General features: G+C 35.7%; 1 protein-coding gene across 7 annotated transcripts in view; it reads left to right on the top strand.

The window, feature by feature from the left end:
* The window catches only part of LOC149564736 (truncated transcription factor CAULIFLOWER D-like), a 248,965-nt gene that overhangs the window by 127,856 nt on the left and 101,746 nt on the right, over positions 1-19,363 (top strand). Inside the window, exon 3 of one of the 7 annotated variants that reach the window (XM_089818303.1) lies at positions 17,820-18,126. The exons of the other annotated variants lie outside the window; for them this stretch is intronic. Within the exon in view, the coding sequence (XP_089674429.1) occupies positions 17,820-17,855 (36 nt within the window). The 3' untranslated portion in view covers positions 17,856-18,126. Of the gene's footprint in view, positions 1-17,819; positions 18,127-19,363 lie in introns of those variants that run through there. 7 annotated transcript variants of the gene reach the window in all.

The raw sequence follows: 19,363 nt of genomic DNA, 5'->3' as shown, positions 1-19,363 counted from the left end.
AAAACTTAGCTAGACATGAGAAAATAGAGATATAGTAATGTCTGATATGAATGATAAATGATTAGAACCCAAGAATGACTATGAGAAATTGATAAAATGCCCCAATTTGACCAAAGTTGACCACGAAAGATAAATCATAAAAATTAGGTCAAATCGAGTAGAAAGAGGATTTTAGACATGAAACGGTGAATTGAAGTAGATATGACGTATCAAAATGATGAAGACATGAAGAAATGAAGATGCCCCAGTGATGATTCAGAGATTAGACCTCAAAAGGTCAGCTAACTGCTCAGAAGAAAGTAGAATTTTAAAAGACAATTTTGACCATCAAGATGAACTCAAATTTGGATTTCGATCCCGAAAATGAATCTAGGACATTGAAATTATTTAAGAAGTCAAAACTTTATATAATGTGATGATAAGATAGAAAAGAGATGAAGTGAAAGATTAAGAAGGTGAAAAGACATGAACAAGAAGAAAGTAAAGAAATATATGAAAGGAGTTAGCTGATATGTCCACAAAAAGATGAAGAGAGAGCTCTCCCCATATGCAAGAATGCAAGACTAAGCTAGAAAATGAACCTAAAATGCAAGCTAATATGCAAAGTGGTTTACTAGCAAGAAACACATAACATTTAGACTCTTAATTTCATCATTGAGCATTTATTAGGAACATCATGAGATCATACAACCATCACTAGTATAACTATGAGGATATGAATATGATCGATATTAGATAGGTATGTGGAAATCCAATCTAAGCATCAGAGACATGTAAGTCAAGATAACTACACGATTAGATTCCCTAAGTTTAATTTAGCAAGATTACACCTGTATCAAGGCATAAGAACTAGGATAAACCCTGAGTGCGGTTTTGCAAAACAGTCAAGGATGATACATTTATAAGTCAAAGTGTTGAATAGGACAAGCATGAATGCTTACAACACTATAACAAAGTATACCCACAGGCAGAAATCAAGAAGACATGCCCCATGCCCCCAGTCTTCTAGTCAGTGACATCCTCGAAAGACTATTAGGGAGGGAACACATGGCAAAGAAATTATCATAGACAACACACAAAGTAGATAAATATCAGCATAGCTCAGTCGTTTAAGTGTTAAAGTGTGTGTGTGTAAGTCACTTGACCATTTCTTCCAGACTTGATTCTGATAGTGAGAAATATTGTGACATCAGAGACTGTAGGTAAACTATCGAAAAAGTGTTGAGAAACACTTGATGTCAAAGTGGGTGGGGGTAGTGTTGAGAAACATTGTTTTGTGAGTTGTCAAAGAAACCCAAATGAACAAGAATACCTCAAAAAGGCTAAGTAGTTATGCCCCCGAGACGAGGACAAGAAAAAAATTTCAAGCTAGGAAATGTGTAGTGAAGTAGGTGATTGAGACTGATAGACATAGTTGTAATGGTTTCAAGTAGTGCCTATTTCTAGGTTTTCACCACTTGACAGGATTTTTTCAGGACTTTTTTTTTTTTTTGTATTTTTTTTTTTTTTTTTTTGGTGATACATCAAAGCACCTATTGCTAGGTTTTCACTAAGATGATCATTTTTTCAAGACATTTTCTAATTTTTAAAATTTTTTAAGCATCATATATGATTTTTTTGGATTTTTTAGAAGGTTTTAGAGATCACTAGTTCTCAACCAAGATCACATCATTTTCTCCCAATGTCTAGCAAGGTATAGGACATGATGGAGAAACAAGCCAGTGGATAAGCAAAGATGGATAAGAAAGGAGTATGAAGCAAGTAAAAGTGATCCTCAAGGACTGACTCCTTAAGAGTACCCAAGCTAGGGAAACAGGTGAAATAGTCATATGAAGCATATTTTGGATAAGCAGTGGAAGTAATGAGAAAGATAGCATGTAGAATAAGCAATGAATCCAACAAGTGAGATAACATGAACTGTGTAGTCCAAAAGAGTAGCCATGTCAAGAGACCTATGAGAACCATGTTTCATTTATTATGATCAAGACCAAGGGGTCAACTAGATAGTATAGCAATTGGATAGAGCAATAAGAATAAAGCTCAAGATAGAGGCTATGAGTGAATGGGAGAGAAAAATAGAAAATATGGTGGATAAGATAGCTAATATGAAAAGATAGCTCAACATTGTCAAGATCAAAGAGAGAAGAGGAGATAGATGGATGATGGAAGAATTACACATGATGCCTGTTTGCCAGGTTTTCATCATGGTACTTATCTAAGGTGCCACAAGAAGTAGTTTTCATCATAGGATGCATTTATTTCTCTTTACTTTTGCTACCAAGGTGCCACAAGAAGTGGTTTTCACCAAGGCACATTTTCATTTTTTTCATTTTTTCATTTTTTTTTCTTTTTTTTTGAATTTTTAGAAAGAGCTCAAGCTTTTTGAATGTAGATAGTGATCCTATAGAAAAGATAAGTCATGATAAGCCAAGACCATAGAAAGGTATGCTCAAAGATGTTGATAGGGTGATGAAAGCAAAATGGTAGTAGGAAGAGTATATGGAGGATAATAGTTCATGTATATAAAGTAAGTGTAAGCTTTAGAAGATTTCATGAGGGTAGCTGAAATATTGGATAAGATCAACATTGACACACACCTTGAAGGGTATTGGAATGATGGAGGAATCATGGATGAAGTAGCTTGAGGTTTAGATGTATGAGGTGGTAGAGGAGATTTCAAAAAAAGTGGAGTGGAAGGCTTTGGAATATTTTTAGGAAGATTTTTGGAAGAAGATGGAATAGAAGCCTTTGGAAGCTTGAATGTCAACTTTGAAGTATTTTCAATATTCAAGTCTTTTAAAAGAGACTTGGGAATCTATATAGCTTTAGATTTTCCTTTGGATACTTCAAAACACATTTCTTCAATAATGGGTTTAGGAACCCATATTTTCTTTGATTTAGCTTTTTTAATAGTAGACCTTTGTGGTCTCTTTTGTGCATTCTCCTTCTTAGCATTCACATGTCGATTAGATGGGACATAGTGATCTTCATTTTTCAATGGATTCTTGTGTTTATTCTCACTTCCAAAGGACTTGGGATTTGTGGATGAATAAGGATGATATGACTGGTTTAGATGTATAGATGGGTGAAAAGTCATCAAGGATGAGTGTCTTTGTTGATCTTGAGATATGATGGGAGAGCTAGGAGTGGAAAATGTAGGAGATGACGGAACATAAGGTCCCAATATAGATGGAAGGTTTGAAGGCTTTAGCTTTGATGGATAAGGACCAAGGATAGACTTAGGAGATGCAAATGGATAGTGAAAAGGGATATCAACATCTTTAGAGTGAGCAACATGGTCAAAGCCATCAATAGACTCATGAGTACCTTTCATAAGAACAACATTTTTAATAGAAGCACTTGAAGCTTGAGCAAAATTTTGAAGTGGATGTGGAGAAGTAGAACATGAGGGGATGCTTTGATCTTGACAAGTAGCTTTGGATAGCATATGAAGAGAACTTTTCTCATAATTTTCAGTAAGCTCAAGGGAGATAATGGAAGTGATATCTTCATCATACTTGGGGGATGGAAAAGACATAGGATATGGAGGGGTGAAATTTTGAAGATGAAAGGGTGCTTGATCTTGATCTTTCTTGACATTTATAGCTTTTTCTTTTTGAGAGTCCTCTTGACATGGAGCCACTTCTAAGGACAAGGGAGAATGAAGAGTGAAAGGAGTAGTGCTTGGATTAGGCATAGTAGTGCATGAAGGTTGAGGATGTTTAGGATTAGTAGCATGGAAAAGGTTTGCAGCCAAGTGAACGTTAGCTTGAGTTTCTTTTAGAGATAGCCCTTGAGGATACACATAGTCAATGTGGAAAGCATTAGGTTCTTTATTTGATGGAGGCATGTTGGAAAGATTTGAAGTGTTGGGAGATGTATGAGTGTTGGAAGAAGTGGAAGATGTAATAGAGCTGCTACTAGACATAGGCTCATTAATATAATCTTGCTCAAGAAAAGTATCCTCATCGCATGAATCATTAGAGGTATCAATAATTCTATTATCAATAAGATCTTGGATTTTATGTTTTAGCTCAATGCAATTTGAAGTACTATGCTCATTATGTTGATGATAAGCACAATAGATATCCAAGAATGGGTTTCCATATGAGCTAGACTTTGATAACATGATGATCTTGGTGCCAAGAAGTGTTCTCAAAATGTCATCATAAAAATTCCCCAAGGGAGTAAAATTTCTCTCAAAAGTATGTCTAGAGTCCTTTGGTTTCTTCCCAAGTGAATAGCATGCATACATGTCTTCATCATTGTCTTGGTCAAAGATAGGTTTATCATGAAATTTTGACATATGCTCCAAGGATGTATCATTTTCTAGCTCTCTAAAAAGGCCTTTAGATCTAGAAGATGAAGACATTTGATATCTTGAAGTAGAGCATGTAGACCTAGAAGAAGAGGATGACCTCAAAGAAGGTGACTCACATGAATGTAAAGATCTTAAAGAAGATTCATGTAATGATGCAATCTTCTCCTCTAACTTTTTCTCAAGTTTAGACTTCATTTCTATCATGTGCGTAGAGAGATGAAGGTAAGAAAGATCATTTGTCTCTTCTAGTTCTTTGTATTGTGCATATAGATCTTGAAACTCTTTAGTGACATGGAGGATATCATGATCATCTAGATTCGGTTGAAGTTTGGTAGCACAAGGTTTAGATCTCATAGTTTTAGATGCAAAGCCAAGGATAAAAGAGCCTAGAAGATAACTTGATGTTGAAACTATAGGAGGTAAAGTGTTCACTTGCCAAGATAGTAGAGAGAGATTAAAGTGACTTGTCAAACAATATGTCCAAGAAACTTATGATATGAATGACTCAAGTAAATAGCTAGGCAAGATGCCCAAATAGCCAAATAGATAGAGCAAGCGGGGTGACAAGTGAACAACTCTCCAACCCAAGAGTGTAGTCAAGAAATCAAGGCAACCATTTCAGCAAAAAGATAACGAGCAAGTGGACATAGACCATGAAGATAGAAAGACCAAGAGCGCTAAGACCAAAGAGCCACTTTAAGCATGTTCAAAAACTAGAGACATAGAAAATCAAAGTCAAATGATGAGACTCCCCTTAGCAAGCAACAAAAGAAAATGTTTACACTTGATGTTTTGACTTGGTTGACAAAGTTTGACAATAATTGATAGCATAGCAAGTTTGATGTTCAAAAGCAATTTCTTTCCAAGCAAGATAGTGACACATGGAGTAGTCTTCAAACAATCAAGCAAGGGACAAAGCAACCTTGCATGATACAAGCATATGTGAGGTCTTAAAAGAAATCCCTAGAATTATCGTCATGTGTATGTTCAAAAGATTTTCACAGGTCTAGCACATTCAAGAACACATCAAGCAATATCTACCTAAAGGACATGGTTCATTACTCAACAACTTGGCCCACGCTTGATGCTCTTTCACCTCACACCAAGTGGTTGCCCACAAGAGATATTGGATTTTTCATGGAAATGCCATAAGCATAACCAAGGGAACACATATGGTGAGTGTAAATCTTGGGGTGATCCGGGTAGTCCACTAGGATCAATCCTTGCACCAAGAAGTTAAGAGGCTAAAAAGGGTAGTTACTAACTTAGGGTGTTTAGATAGGACTTCCATTCATAGTGTTCCTCTTGCTCCCAATTACGGGACACCTCACCTTGCGATGAGTAACCAATCTCGCAACCACAAGAGTACTTTAAACATTCTTGCTTAGTGATCTCCCTATGGTTGAAATCCCATAAGCGATCACACTAAGTGAAGACAAACACTATGTCTACCAAAGTTTTGTGTCCTTGATAGCCTTGAGTTTATAGTGGGTTGGAAGAGCTGGGTAATCTACTTGTCCCCACTTGGGTCGTTCCTCTCAGGTTGTTCGAGAGCAGGCCCTCTAAAGGATCCTAACTACCACAAAATGGATCCACTCTCAAGGGTCAATATTTTTGATTCACCTCAAGGGTGAAGAGCATACTCTCCTACCTAGATTGCTTCCCCCAAACACACCAAAAAAATTCAGTTGCCTCTTACTCTTGAAACCAAATGGTAAGTCAAGATTTCTGATTCACCACAAGGGTGAAGAGCATACTCTCTCATCACCAAAAGATCTCAATCGTAAGTTTTAATGTGCTTAAAAAAAAAAAAACTAGTATATGCCGCACATGTAAAAAGTAAAGAACAAGCAAAATTGGGTTTTTATGCATTGAGCAGCCCTGCAAACAATCGTTAGTAGCCTTTGTGCATTTGAAGCTTTGACATGCGTTCTTTTTATGCAATGTTTCAATTTTTTCATAAGGATGGCAACCTGCAATCACAACTTGTTAGCGCCAAAAGTTAGTATGAAATAACATAAAAATATGCAATAAAAAGTGGTGAGTTGCCTCAAAAATCCAATTTATCTTCCAACCAAGTGCATGCAAAGAAAGTGCAAGTTAATAACAAATGCTCTCATTTTTACTCTTTGATTTTGACCTAGTCAACAAGATTGGACTTGTTTGCTATGATTTTGGATCCAAAAATAGAAATGAAAATAAGAGACCCCTACTAAAAGTTAGAGAGATTTCCAAAAATGTAAAAAATTTGAAAAAATCTCTTCATTTGCTCTCTAGAGATCGATTTTGTCAAAATAGGCCAGATTTATCAAATCAAGTTTTTGATCCCTAATACGACCTCAAAAGTCAAAACACAAAGAGAGTACCCCTCTTATAATTCAAAAAGATTTTTGAAAATATAAGTTTTTTCGAAAAATGCACTAATTTGTGATCAAAAACAATTTTTTATGAAAAAAAAAGAAAATATTATAACTCACGCCAATCACCTCAAAATTCTCTAAAAATTGGACTGAGACATTTTTGACACATATTCAACTTGTAAAAAAAATTTCAGAACCAAAATCCAAACGGTTTAAAAGATATGATCAAATATTTAAACCAACTATATTTTTGGCCTTCAAACCAATCTACTTATGGGTTGGCCTTAAAACCCAAGTGATAATTCTACAAAAGCACTTGATTAGATCCAATATGCTGCTGTAAAAAATTAGAGATGAAAAATAAAAGCAAATAGAGCTAAAAAATTGATTCAAGCCCCACGGTGGGCGCCAAAAATGTACACTAGAAATGTGTCACACTCTAAACCCTTCTATCCAAACGATTCCATGAGTTGGAATGCTTGGATGCCGGCTTAGAGCTCCCTATCCATGGAGTTCAAGAGAGTGTATTTCAAGAATAAGAAGACTCTCAAATAAGCTTTAGATATACTCTTCTTGCTAGTAAACCATGCAATGGGAGGTTCCAAAGACAAGATGCAAGAATGCAAATGTCTCAAGGAGTTCCTCAAGAATGCAATGCAAATGAAGATTAAGCTAGGATGAGAATGCCAAATGCAGCTATGCTAAAACATGTATGAGAGTGTTACAATCCAACTATTAGACTATGTGATTTAAGCTAAATGTAAAAAAAGAAAGCTAAGCTAAGCTAGAATGCCATAGATGAGAGAATATAGACAAGAAAGAGAAGTTCTCCACAAAGCTTTAAAGAAACCTATTAGAAAATCTGGAGCATAACAATATTCAAAAGATGGATGGATGATTTAAGGGGGAAAGCTCTCTCCCTTTTAAAGTCGTATGGACTATAGAGATCAAGATGAAGATGGTGGATGATCAACAGTGGAATTCAAAAAGAGGAGTGACCCATGTTCACACACAAGTCAACCAATAGAATATAAGTTGACTTGTCATATAAGACAAAAGTCACAAAGATTTTTCTTTTAATTGCAAAATAGAAAAAGGACTTTATGTGTGCACTTTAAGTGGGTTAGAAGAATGGGGTCTTTTATTTAATTAAAAGGCGACATGTTCTTTTAATCAAATAATGAACTTAGGATAGAATAGTCAAACTATAGGTTATAATCAAATAAATTGATTATTAGCAATTTGGTCTAGGTAAATGATTAAATTAATTTAGCCAAAATGTTGAAAAGGGGGCTAATAGTCTAGATGACCATTTTTAGGTGATTACACTAATAGGGTGATTAAATCCTCTAATAAGGTTACACCTAGCAGTGTGTTTTGGAACCTTTAATAGGGTTGGATCCTAATAAGGCTCCCTTCAGAAGAATGAAAAATAGTAACTAGTTGCAATTGATGGTTCTTTCCAAATTGGATTTCCACATTAAATCTTGGTGCCACTTGTGTTCATGCTATTTATTTTATGTGTATGCAACTAAGTTAACTAAGGTTAATCATAGTTCACATATTAAGATCTACATGTTCAGTATTTTCTGAGTAACAATTGATATTATAGTGCTTGTCGAGTTACAACATATTGTTAGTGTTAACTGAGTAATAATAATTTAAATAGAGTTTATGTTTTGTATTGACATCTTATGGATCTAGGATTTTTTTTGTAGTAATTGATTCATCCCTCCCCTCTTAGTTACTCCTCTTATATTTCCAACAATTGGTCTTAGAGATTTTGGTGCTTGCAAAGAGGGTTTCGAGGACCTAAGCTAAAGATCAAGATGTATTATAGGAGAGAGATTCCCAAGTTGAAGAAAGATAACTTTGAGGCATAGTAGGAACTTATGAAGATGCATCTAGAAACTATCTATGATTCTGGTCTAAAATATTTGAATGCTTAGTATAAAGCTCCTACTAGAACAATGACCATGGAAGAGATTGCTGAAAAGAAGAATCATAACATTATGATGATTGACATTGCATCAACTCTTAACTATGTTGAATTTGATAAGGTCAAAGGGTGTGCTACTATTGATGAGATATGGACCAAACTAAAGGATATCTATGGAGGTGATGATAATGTGAGAATAGCCAAGGCAGAAAGCTTAAGAGGTCAGTTTGATTAGATGAAGATGATAGAGGATGAGAAAATTTCAAAATATGTTGAGAGAATCAAAGCTAGTGTCAGTGAAATCAGAGTCTCTAGAGGGAAGATTGATAATGTGATAGTGGTAAGAAAGGTACTCAAAACCCTTCTTCGTATCTATACAATCAAATTATTAGCTTTGCAAGAGATGAGATGTGATCCAAATAATAAAATAACCTTGGATTCTCTAGTGGGAAGATTGATAATATTTGAGCTAGATAACTATGATAATTATGTTCCTAGTTCTAGCAATCTTGAGTCTACATTTGAAGCCAAGTTATCACTCGAGAAGAAAGTTGCAAAGTCTAAAGTTGAACAATCTAAAAGTGAAGAGGAAGACAATTCTGATAGTGATCTTGAAGCCATTGAAGTATTGCTTGCAAAAAGATATCCCAAAGGAAAAGAAAAGTACAAAGGTAAAATTCCTCCAATTTTTTTTTCTTGTGAAGAAGTTGGTCACACTGCTACAAGGTGTCCAAACAGAGATGAAAAAAAGAAGAACAAGTATAAAGGAAAGAAGGATTTCAAAAGCTACATGGACTACAAGGACAAAGGTAAGAAGTCTTATTTCATTACTAAAGATTCAAATAGTAGTGATGATGATGAAATGGTCTATATTGCTATAAAAAATGAATATGATGATAAAAAAGATAAAATGGCACTTATCTCTCATGATAGAAAAAAAGATACATGTATTATTGATAGTGGTTGTTCTTAGATCATATGACTGGTGATAAAAAAAAGTTTGAACATATGGAAAACTATGATGGTGAAAATGTAAGATTTGGAGACAATGAACCATGTTGCATAAAAGGAAAAGGTTGTATTTCTCTAACAAATAAACTCAGATGTGATAATGCTTATTGGGTTGAAGTATTGAAACATAATATATTGAGTATGGCACAGTTGAATAACATTGGATTCAAGGAAAAATTCGTGAATGGGAAGGCCAAGCTGCTAGATGGAAAAGGAAATCTAGTTGGGTTTGGTAATCAAACAAAAGGTAACTTATTTTACCTAGATCTTAGTGAAAGTTCATGTTTCATTGCTCAAGTAGAAGAAATCTAGTTATGGTATAAAAGGTTATGTCATGTTAACTTTGATAACCTACTCAAGATAAGTGAAAACACAAGAGTAAGAGGTTACCTAGTCCGAGGAAACTTGATATGGGCCTATGCAAAAATTGTCAAATTGGTAAGATTTGTTGGAGTTGAGGAAAGCCAACTCCGAAGACGCCAAGATAACCTGCATGCGAACCTGTCAAAGAGAAGCCATAGAAGGGGAGGAGCATGGAGCATGGGCAAAAACCCTAAACGGACATGAGAGCCATCATAATGCAAACACAAGAAGAAATGTATTTACAATAAGAAATGATATGATGATCAATGTTACAATGAGAGAGAGCCCGAATATAAAGAGCTCATGGAAGCTTGTAGAACAAGCTAGAAGGAGGTAGAAGATAAGATTGACAACTCAGCACACATCCACAAAAAGTGGAATATGCTAAAAAAGGAACAAACTCCCGAGTTGTCAACAACTAACCACTACATGCATTAAATACAAAAGTATTAAATAAATGCATGACCTAAGTAAGCTTAAGAAATAGAATAAATAATTAATAATTAATTATTTACTCTAACACCCCCCCTTAAGTGCAACTTAGGGAAATGCCTTAAGCTCACAAAACAAAGATGAAATGCATAATGGGTCCCGGCAACGAGGCCATTTTAGGTACCCATGTACAATGCAAGAAGAATGCAACCTCTGTAAGTGAGGAAAGAGAGAAAACCACATGGGAAAAACCCTCCCCCAAAAAGAGGTAAGAACCCAGTGAAGAACTGAAGAAGTCTCCAACTAGGGAAATTGTCCCCTAAAACAGGAACAAGGAATGATCATGAAGAAGCAGCATCACTGAAGCATGAAGAAGCCGCAAATCTGTCAAACTGCTGATCTGAAGAAACCTCCATGGAAGAAGAAGGCACGAGCCGAGCATGTCTATATGGTAGATGATCCATCTCACCGAAATGCATAGGTAGCCAGCCACTGCAATCACCTTGTATCTAGGATCAACCACTGAATACATAGTTCACACTATCGAACCATCGAACCATGGATGCATTAGAACACAACATAACCCCCCCTTAATGCAGACGGGGTGTGATGACAGGCAACTGAGAAGGTGAGCCAAAGAACCAAGAACGAGGAAAGAGGAAAAGAGGTACAGACACTGATAAAGACACGGTCTAACTGACTCTGCATGGGGCTAATGTCGTGGAAGGGACACTCACTTGACAAAGGGAGAATGCCTAAAACAGCAAACAAATAATCCCCCCCATGGTGCTTTATGAAAATAGTGCAAGTACACCTGACTCAAAACAACGTTCATGACTCCCAAAATACAAAAGTGACAGTTTATCTCAGTGCGAAATAAAAAAGTGCTTCAAAATGATAGCTACAATGATCAAAAATGAAAAAGAGCTGAACCAAGAGAAAGTACAGCCGAAAAAAAAACAAACCATGCCAAGAAAATGATCCTCGGGCCTAAAACACTCAAAATATCAACCATAGAGCAAAAACGCCAAAACTATGATAGAAAGAGCAGAGGCCAAAAATGAAGAAAAAGGACTACATTTCTAAAAATATGAGAAAACTAGCTTTCCAAAAATATAAAGTTTTCCAAAAACAGACATGGGACGCAAAAGATATGCATGCCGGAGTCAAAAACAGGACTTTGGACTTCAATAGAAAAAACAAGCAATAAAAAAGCATCAAAACCTAAAAATACCTGCACCAAAATCTCCGTCTCGGAACCAGCTTTCTAGCACTTCTTTCGGATTAGAAAAATACCTCCGTATGCAAGAGTTATGGCCAAAAAACCAAAGGTAGGTCCAAAAGCAATCGGGAGAGGTGCATGCAAGGGCTGATGCAGCGCTGACGTCAGCAAGTCAGCCGATTAAATTTGACGATTTGGTGGCCGTCGCAGCAAAAAAGAGTGCCACGTGGCAATACGAATGATGATGTGGCAGGGGCCACGTGGCACGCCTGCCACGTGTCAGTCACAAGATGCGGTAGAAGACGCCACGTGTCGCTGACTGTGCAGAGGCGGCTGAATGGTCGCTGACTCGGCTGCACAGCTGGCGGGCGGAGTTGTTAGGCAGAGGCGGCCGCAAGGGTGGCGGAACCGGGAGGAGACCGGGCAGCGGCGGAGCGCGGGCTGAGAGCTGGAGAGGCGCCGCCGGCGGAGGGCGGCGGCCAGGAGGCGGCCGGGCCGCGGTGGAGCGCGGGCGGCGCTGCCTGCTGCGGCCGCTGTGGGCGGCGCGCGGGTGGCGCAGTGGCGGCCCCGCGGTGGCGCGGCGGCAGTGCGCCCGTAAACCCTTTTTTAAAATTTTTTTTACGCTCTGCGTCCGTACGATCCGTATGGCAGCGACCCTAGAAGCCTCAAAAAATTGCCAAAATTGCCCTGTCTCCAAAAATGAAAAGTTTTATATGAATCCTGACTGCAAACGGCCTTCCGGATCCAATGGCGATGTCCGTTTGGTCCCAAAGTGCTCCAAAAAATTGCTGATCTCCTGATTTGAAGAAAAATTGCACAAACAAACTAGGGTTTGTGACTCCAAACCATGGCTTCAAAATTTCTTCAACGAAGCAGCAGCAGGAAGGCTCTGATACCATGTTGGAGTTGAGGAAAGCCAACTCCGAAGACGCCAAGATCACCTGCATGCAAACCTATCAAAGAGAAGCCATAGAAGGGGAGGAGCATGGAGCATGGGCAAAAACCCTAAACGGACATGAGAGCCATCATAATGCAAACACAAGAAGAAATGTATTTACAATAAGAAATGATATGATGATCAATGTTACAATGAGAGAGAGCCCGAATATAAAGAGCTCATGGAAGCTTGTAGAACAAGCTGGAAGGAGGTAGAAGATAAGATTGACAACTCAGCACACATCCACAAAAAGTGGAATATGCTAAAAAAGGAACAAACTCCCGAGTTGTCAACAACTAACCACTACATGCATTAAATACAAAAGTATTAAATAAATGCATGACCTAAGTAAGCTTAAGCAATAGAATAAATAATTAATAATTAATTATTTACTCTAACAAGATTGACTAGAAACGTTTCACAAGAAAAAACTATCATTCTGAAGAAGTCTTGGAGTTGGTTCATACATATCTTTGTGGAACAATTGGTATTGAGAGCTATAGTGGAGATAAGTACTTTATGTTATTTATTGATGATTATGCTAGGATGATGACAATAATGTATCTAAAAGATAGGTCTGAAGCTTTTCAAAAGTTCAAGTGGTATCTAGAAAGAGATGAGAAGGAAATGACAAAGAAGTTGAAATGTTTTAGATCAAAGAGGAGGTGAATTCATTTTTAATGAATTCAATGAATTATGCACTCAAAGAGGAATCAAAAGACAAGTATTAGCCCCTGGTACACCTCAGTAGAATGGTATAGAAGAAATAAGGAACATATCAATCATGGATTGTGAAAGAACCTTCATGATAGAAAAGAATGTTGTAATCAAATACTAGAAGGAAGAAATAAGTATAATAGTTCATACCCTGAACATAGTACAACTGAAGAAAGACTCAAATCATACTCCTTATCAACTATGATATGGCTACAAACCTAATTTAAGTTACTTGAAAGCCTTTGGTAGCAAATGTTATATTTTGAAGGAGACTAGGAAAAGTAAATTTGATGTCAAAAGTGATGAAGGCATATTTCTAGGATACTCTAGTAGAAGTAAAGCATATAGATGTTTGAATCTAACTACTCATAAGATCATAGAAAGTGAACATGTGAAGATTGATGAGTTTATAGAAAAGAGTGAAGAAGAGAGCAGCAAAGAATCTGCAGATTACATAAAGGTTATTTAATTTGAACTTGATACATTGCCTACTCCAATTGGAAGTCAGAATACTTCACCTCCCAAGTCTCCAAAATCTCAAGAAGCACCCAAGTTATAGCCAGTGCAACCTGAGTCATAGTTTGAAGGATAGGAGTCATAGTCAAAGGCTACTGAGTTGCAACTAGTGAAACACGAGTCTAAATTTGAAGGACCCGAATCACAAATAGTGGAACTCAAGCATGATGCAGAAGATCATGGCAAGACAAGTGGAACAAGTTTTAAATCTAAAAGTACCTATATTAGCAAGATATGTCAAAAGGCACCATGCACCTAAGTAGATCATTGGAGACAAGTCAAATGGTACAATGACAAGGAACAAAGTGAAAGGTACATGTGTGCTTCCTAAATTTGAACCTAGAATAGTTAAAAATGCTTTTGATAATGAATGTTCGATTGAAGCTATGAATGAAGAGATAAAACAGATGGAAATGAATAAGACCTAGACTCTTGTTCCTAGACCCAAGGATTAAAATGTAATTGGCACTAAGTGGGTTTTCAAAAATAAGCTGAATAAAGATGGATTAGTTTCAAGAAAAAAAGAAAGGTTAGTATGCAAAGGTTACTCTCAAGAGGAATGTATTGATTATGGTGAAACTTTTACTCCTATTGCAACATTAGAAGGTGTTAGGATCTTACTTGCTTATGCTGCACATAAGGTAGTTAAAGTGTATCAGATGGATATGAAATATACATTCTTGAATGAAATTCTTGAAGAAGAAGTTTACATAGAACAAGTTTAAGGTTTTGTAGATCCTAGGGAAAAGAATATGGTTTGCAAACTACACAAAGTATTGTATGGTCTCAAGAAGCTCCCAGAGCTTGGTATGAAAGACTTAATAATTACTTGATGAAGATTAGTTTTCAACTTGAACAAACTATAACAATAGCTTATACATCAAAGAAGGACTATAAAAGAAGATTATATTGGTAGAAATCTTTGTAGGTGATACATTGTTTACTAGAAATGATGATTTATGAAAAGATTTTTCAGAAGAAATGAGTAAGTAATTTGAGATGTCAATGTTTGGAGAAATCAAATTCTTTGTTGGCTTACAAATTCAATAAAAGTGAGATGGTATCTATATTACTCAATCTAAGTATATCAAGGAGATACTAAAGAAATTTGGAATAGAGGATTCAAGACCAATTGGAACACCTATGTCTACTAGACATAAGCTTTCCAAAAATGATGATTCCAAGGAGGTAGATTAGAACACATATAGATCGATGATTGAAAAAATTTAGCATGATGTACATGTACTAGGCCTAATATTACTCTTGTAGTTGGTATGGTGGAAATATTTTCAGCTTATCCTAAAGAAAATCATATGATGGAACAAAGAGAATCATGGGGTATTTGAAGGGTATTGAAGACTATGGATTATGGTACAAGAAAGGAGGAAATTTGTATTTGAAAGCCTTCATTGATGCATATTGGGTAGTAAGTGTTGATGACATGAAGAGCACCAGTGGTGGAGTATACTTTCTTGGTAAGAGACTAGTGTCTTGGACAAGTAAGAAGAAAAATTGCATTTCTCATTTTACGACAGAGGCAGAGTATGTTTTAGTAGCAATTAATTATTCCAATGTTGTTTAGTTCAAGCAACTGTTGGGAGGTATGAAGGTAGAAATCAAGGATCCAATGGTTATCTATTGTGATAACACTAGTGCAATCAATATATCAAAGAATCTTGTGATGCATACCAAGACCAATAACATTGCAATAAAATATCATTTTCTAAGAGAATTGGTGCAAGACAAAGAGGTGAGATTGGAATATGTGAGTATTAAAGAAAAAATTGCAATCATATTCACCAAGCCATTACCTAAGGATGCATTCTTGTATCTAAGAGGTAAGTTAGGGTTATACCCCTATCTAAAGCTCACTAAACATCATTTAGTGATGCATAAACTAGAGCATGTTGAAGATCAGTCCAGTTGATGCAATACTAAAAGGAAGGATTGCATATGAATCAATGCAATAAGTACATTGATGTTCACTGAATATTGTCTTTGGCATAAGATGTCAAAGAGGGAGAGTTTGTTTCATATCACATAAATTTTGTTCAAAGATGTCAAAGAGGAAGAACTTTTTCTGCTATCAAAGAGGGAGAGTTTGCTATCAGAAGATGTTGCAGATAGAAAAGTTTGTTTTTAGAGGGAGAAAATGAAGTTAGAGGAAGTACACACTAATAGAGGGAGTTCTCATGGATGGGAATTAGAGTAAAACTAAGGCTATTTTTCTTACTTTATTTTTTTCTAAAATTTTATTATATTATGACATGTTGCATTGCCATCGATGCCAATGAGGGAGATTGTTGAAAATAATTGATCACTTGTATATTGTCTTTGATGTTACACAAAATATCTTATCTTTACTAGTTAGTGTATGTCAAGCTCACTTGGGTGATGAAGACAACTTCGTGTGTTTGTTGAGCATTCTAGTATTTTATAAGTTCAAAAGATAGTGTCTACTGAGTTCACTTGGGTGTCGAAGAGAAGTTTGTAGAACTGGAGTGTTAATCAAGCTCACTTAGTTAACAAAGGAAAGTTGGATGGAACCAGTGTTAACTGAGATCACTCGGTTACCAAAGGAAGTTTGCAAAGATGCAATATTAACTGAGTTCACTTGGCTAACACACAAAAATCATTCTAGTGTTAGTGTCTACTGAGCAGAGTCGACTACCAGAGGATTTTCTTGTTTTGGCATATGTAGTTTAATGGGTTTATTTGTTGGTTCTAGCCCACTAAGGGGATGAATATTAATTATTCTAAGTTGTATTCAAGATGACTTGTCAATGTATATCATATAAGTATAAGTTCAAGTTGAGGATAGAATGTGTGAGAATGTGCAAAGATAAGAAGATGCTTAGAGGAAGCGAATTAGAAGGATAAGCATAATATCCTTGTTGGGCAAAAAAGATTAATTTGATTAGGAACGATCAAGTTTTCAAGTCTAAATTGAGATCTAAAATTAACAATATAGTTTAATAAGAAATCAAGTCATATTATTGTTACCCTCTAACCATTGTAGCAGTGTATCAAATCTCTTAACAGAGTTATCCTAAAAGTTATTTTCCAAATCCTCTACACAAGGTGACATTTCTAGATAGAAGTGTCTAAATACCTCTAACAAGGTGACTTCTAACAGCATGATTAAATCCTCTAATAGGGTCACACATAAAAATGCATTTTGTAACATTTAATAGGGTTAGCTCCTAATATGGCTCACTTCAGAAGAGTGAAAAATAGTAACTAGTTGCAATTGATGGTTTTTCCCAAGTTTAGTTTCCACGTTAAATCTTGGTGTCACTTATGTTCATGCTATTTCTTTTATGTGTATGCAACTAAGTTAATTAAAGTTAATCATAGTTAACATATTAAGATCTACATATTCAATATTTATTGAGTAATATTTGATATTATAGTGCTTGCCAAGTTACAAAATATTGTTAGTACTAACCAAGTGCCTGTGTGTTAATCAAGTAGCAATAGTTTTAGCACAGTTTTAGTTTTGTATTGACATTTAAGGGATCTGGGGTTTATTTTTGTAGTAATGGATTCACCCCTTCCCTCTTAGTTAGTCCTCTTATATTTCCAACATATAGGATCCCTATAGATTCTTCCCAAAGAAGTGTATGAAGACTTGACCATTACATTATCATATTCCCAATTTATAATAGATTCTAAATATTTTAACAGTACCATTGCTAAGAATCGACCACTAAAGCCAAAGAATGATGGTTTCTATTTTCCAAGACACCTAACTAGGTTACAAATGATATATGAAATCAAATATTTCATCATCTTCTTGAATAGGATTAAGGGAAACCTATATGCTTTCTTGTGTGAAAATTGGATGTATTTCTTTATCTAGCTTGTACTTAATGAGGATAATCTCATTGATTAGGCTAAGATTATTGTGTATATGTTTCATGAGGAGCTCTTTTAGGTATCAAAAGCTACATGTTTCTACATGTCATCTTACTTTTTTTTAATATCCTAACTTTTTGCAGATAGTAGGAGGCGTTACCCCACCAAATTTGGGTTGATAACCTGGCTATATATGATTATTACCCATTTCTACAAAAAAAGAAATGTTGAAGATCTTCAAAGGGTACAAGACACATTCTTGGCTAAGTTAGGGTTTGATTTACAAGGTAAGGAAAATAGTGTTTATCTCAAGAGGCTATTCAACTAATCATAGTTTATGGTAGTTTCTTTATAGAAATTCATAATTTTACTTAGCTAAGGGTTGGAGGGTTTTAGGGGAAACCATTAAAGCTACAAAGATACTATTTACATAGATATGTATTGATTGAAGTGTGTTTTTGAGTTGCTAAGGTGGACAAAAATTGTAAAGCTAGGAGAGGTTGGGTACATTTTCTATATCAAGTTAGGTCATTGCTAGTGTAGTGACATCCAATATGATTTCAAGATAAGTGATGAACTATCCAAATAAATAATCACAAACTTAAAAAAAAATCTCTTGAGAACTTCATTCATCAAACTCATGAAAGTACTAGGTGCATTAGTCAAACCAAAAGGCATTACCAACCATTCATACAAACCATCTTTTGTCTTGAAAGCACTCTTCATTCATCACCTTCTCTAATTTTGATCTAATGATATCCACTATTGATATCTAATTGAAATGATCATTTGAGCGGAAAGATTGTTGAAGAAGATTATGTGTTTCAATCATTATTTTGTCACTAATGTCAAACCTGCTATATGTTGATAACACAATTACTTACACGTTTCAAGCACTATCACTTAGTTGTTTGATGAGGAGGATTTGATCAACAAGATGTAACAAAAGTACCTAGAGGAAAGGTTGAGTTATGCTTATGTATTAAAGTGGAAGAATCAATTAAGATAGTGATAACATAATATATTGATGATCTACTTGATGTTACAAAATGACTGGCTACACTTAGAAAGTTCAGAAGAATAAGGTTAAAGAAAGTTCATTTGCCAAGCTTGACCAAGTTGATAGTAGATACCAAACAAAGTTAGTGCAAGATGAGAAAAAAGATAGTTGGAGCTGAGTGAAAGCAAATTCTAGTGGATGTTGAGCAAGTTAGTAAGTGCCGAGAAAATTGGTTGATGCGAGTAATTTTCAGTTGATGTTGAGCACCAGTAAAATCTAGTTGATGTCGAGTGATTTTATAGTAGATGTCGAGTAACATAGTATGTGTCAAGCATCAGAAGATTGATAATGCCAAGCTACTGCATTATGAAAAAGATCAAAGATTTTCCAAATAAAAGCTAACAAATTTGTTTTCTTGGAACTTGTGAATCAGGAGGGAGATAAGATTGATGAACTGGTGGCACAAAAATCTATGTAAACCATTTTGGAGCTGAATTCAAATGGATTATAGGAGAAGTTTCTAGAAAAGATAAGATATGGGGTAGATACACTGTATCCTACCTAATCCATCGAAAAACCCCAATTTTGGTGATGGATAATGCATGGGAAAAGAGTTCTAGTTTCCTATATGTAGGGATGTCTGGTCATGAAGCATAGAGGTTTGAGAGTTTTGATGCGAAAATGTAA

The sequence above is a fragment of the Cupressus sempervirens genome, chromosome 3 (genome assembly GCF_028749045.1).
Source record: "Cupressus sempervirens isolate cs-2001-9-10 chromosome 3, ASM2874904v1, whole genome shotgun sequence".
Taxonomy (NCBI): domain Eukaryota; kingdom Viridiplantae; phylum Streptophyta; class Pinopsida; order Cupressales; family Cupressaceae; genus Cupressus; species Cupressus sempervirens.
Note: the sequence above shows the minus strand (reverse complement) of the source record. Positions and strands in the feature narration are given on the sequence as shown.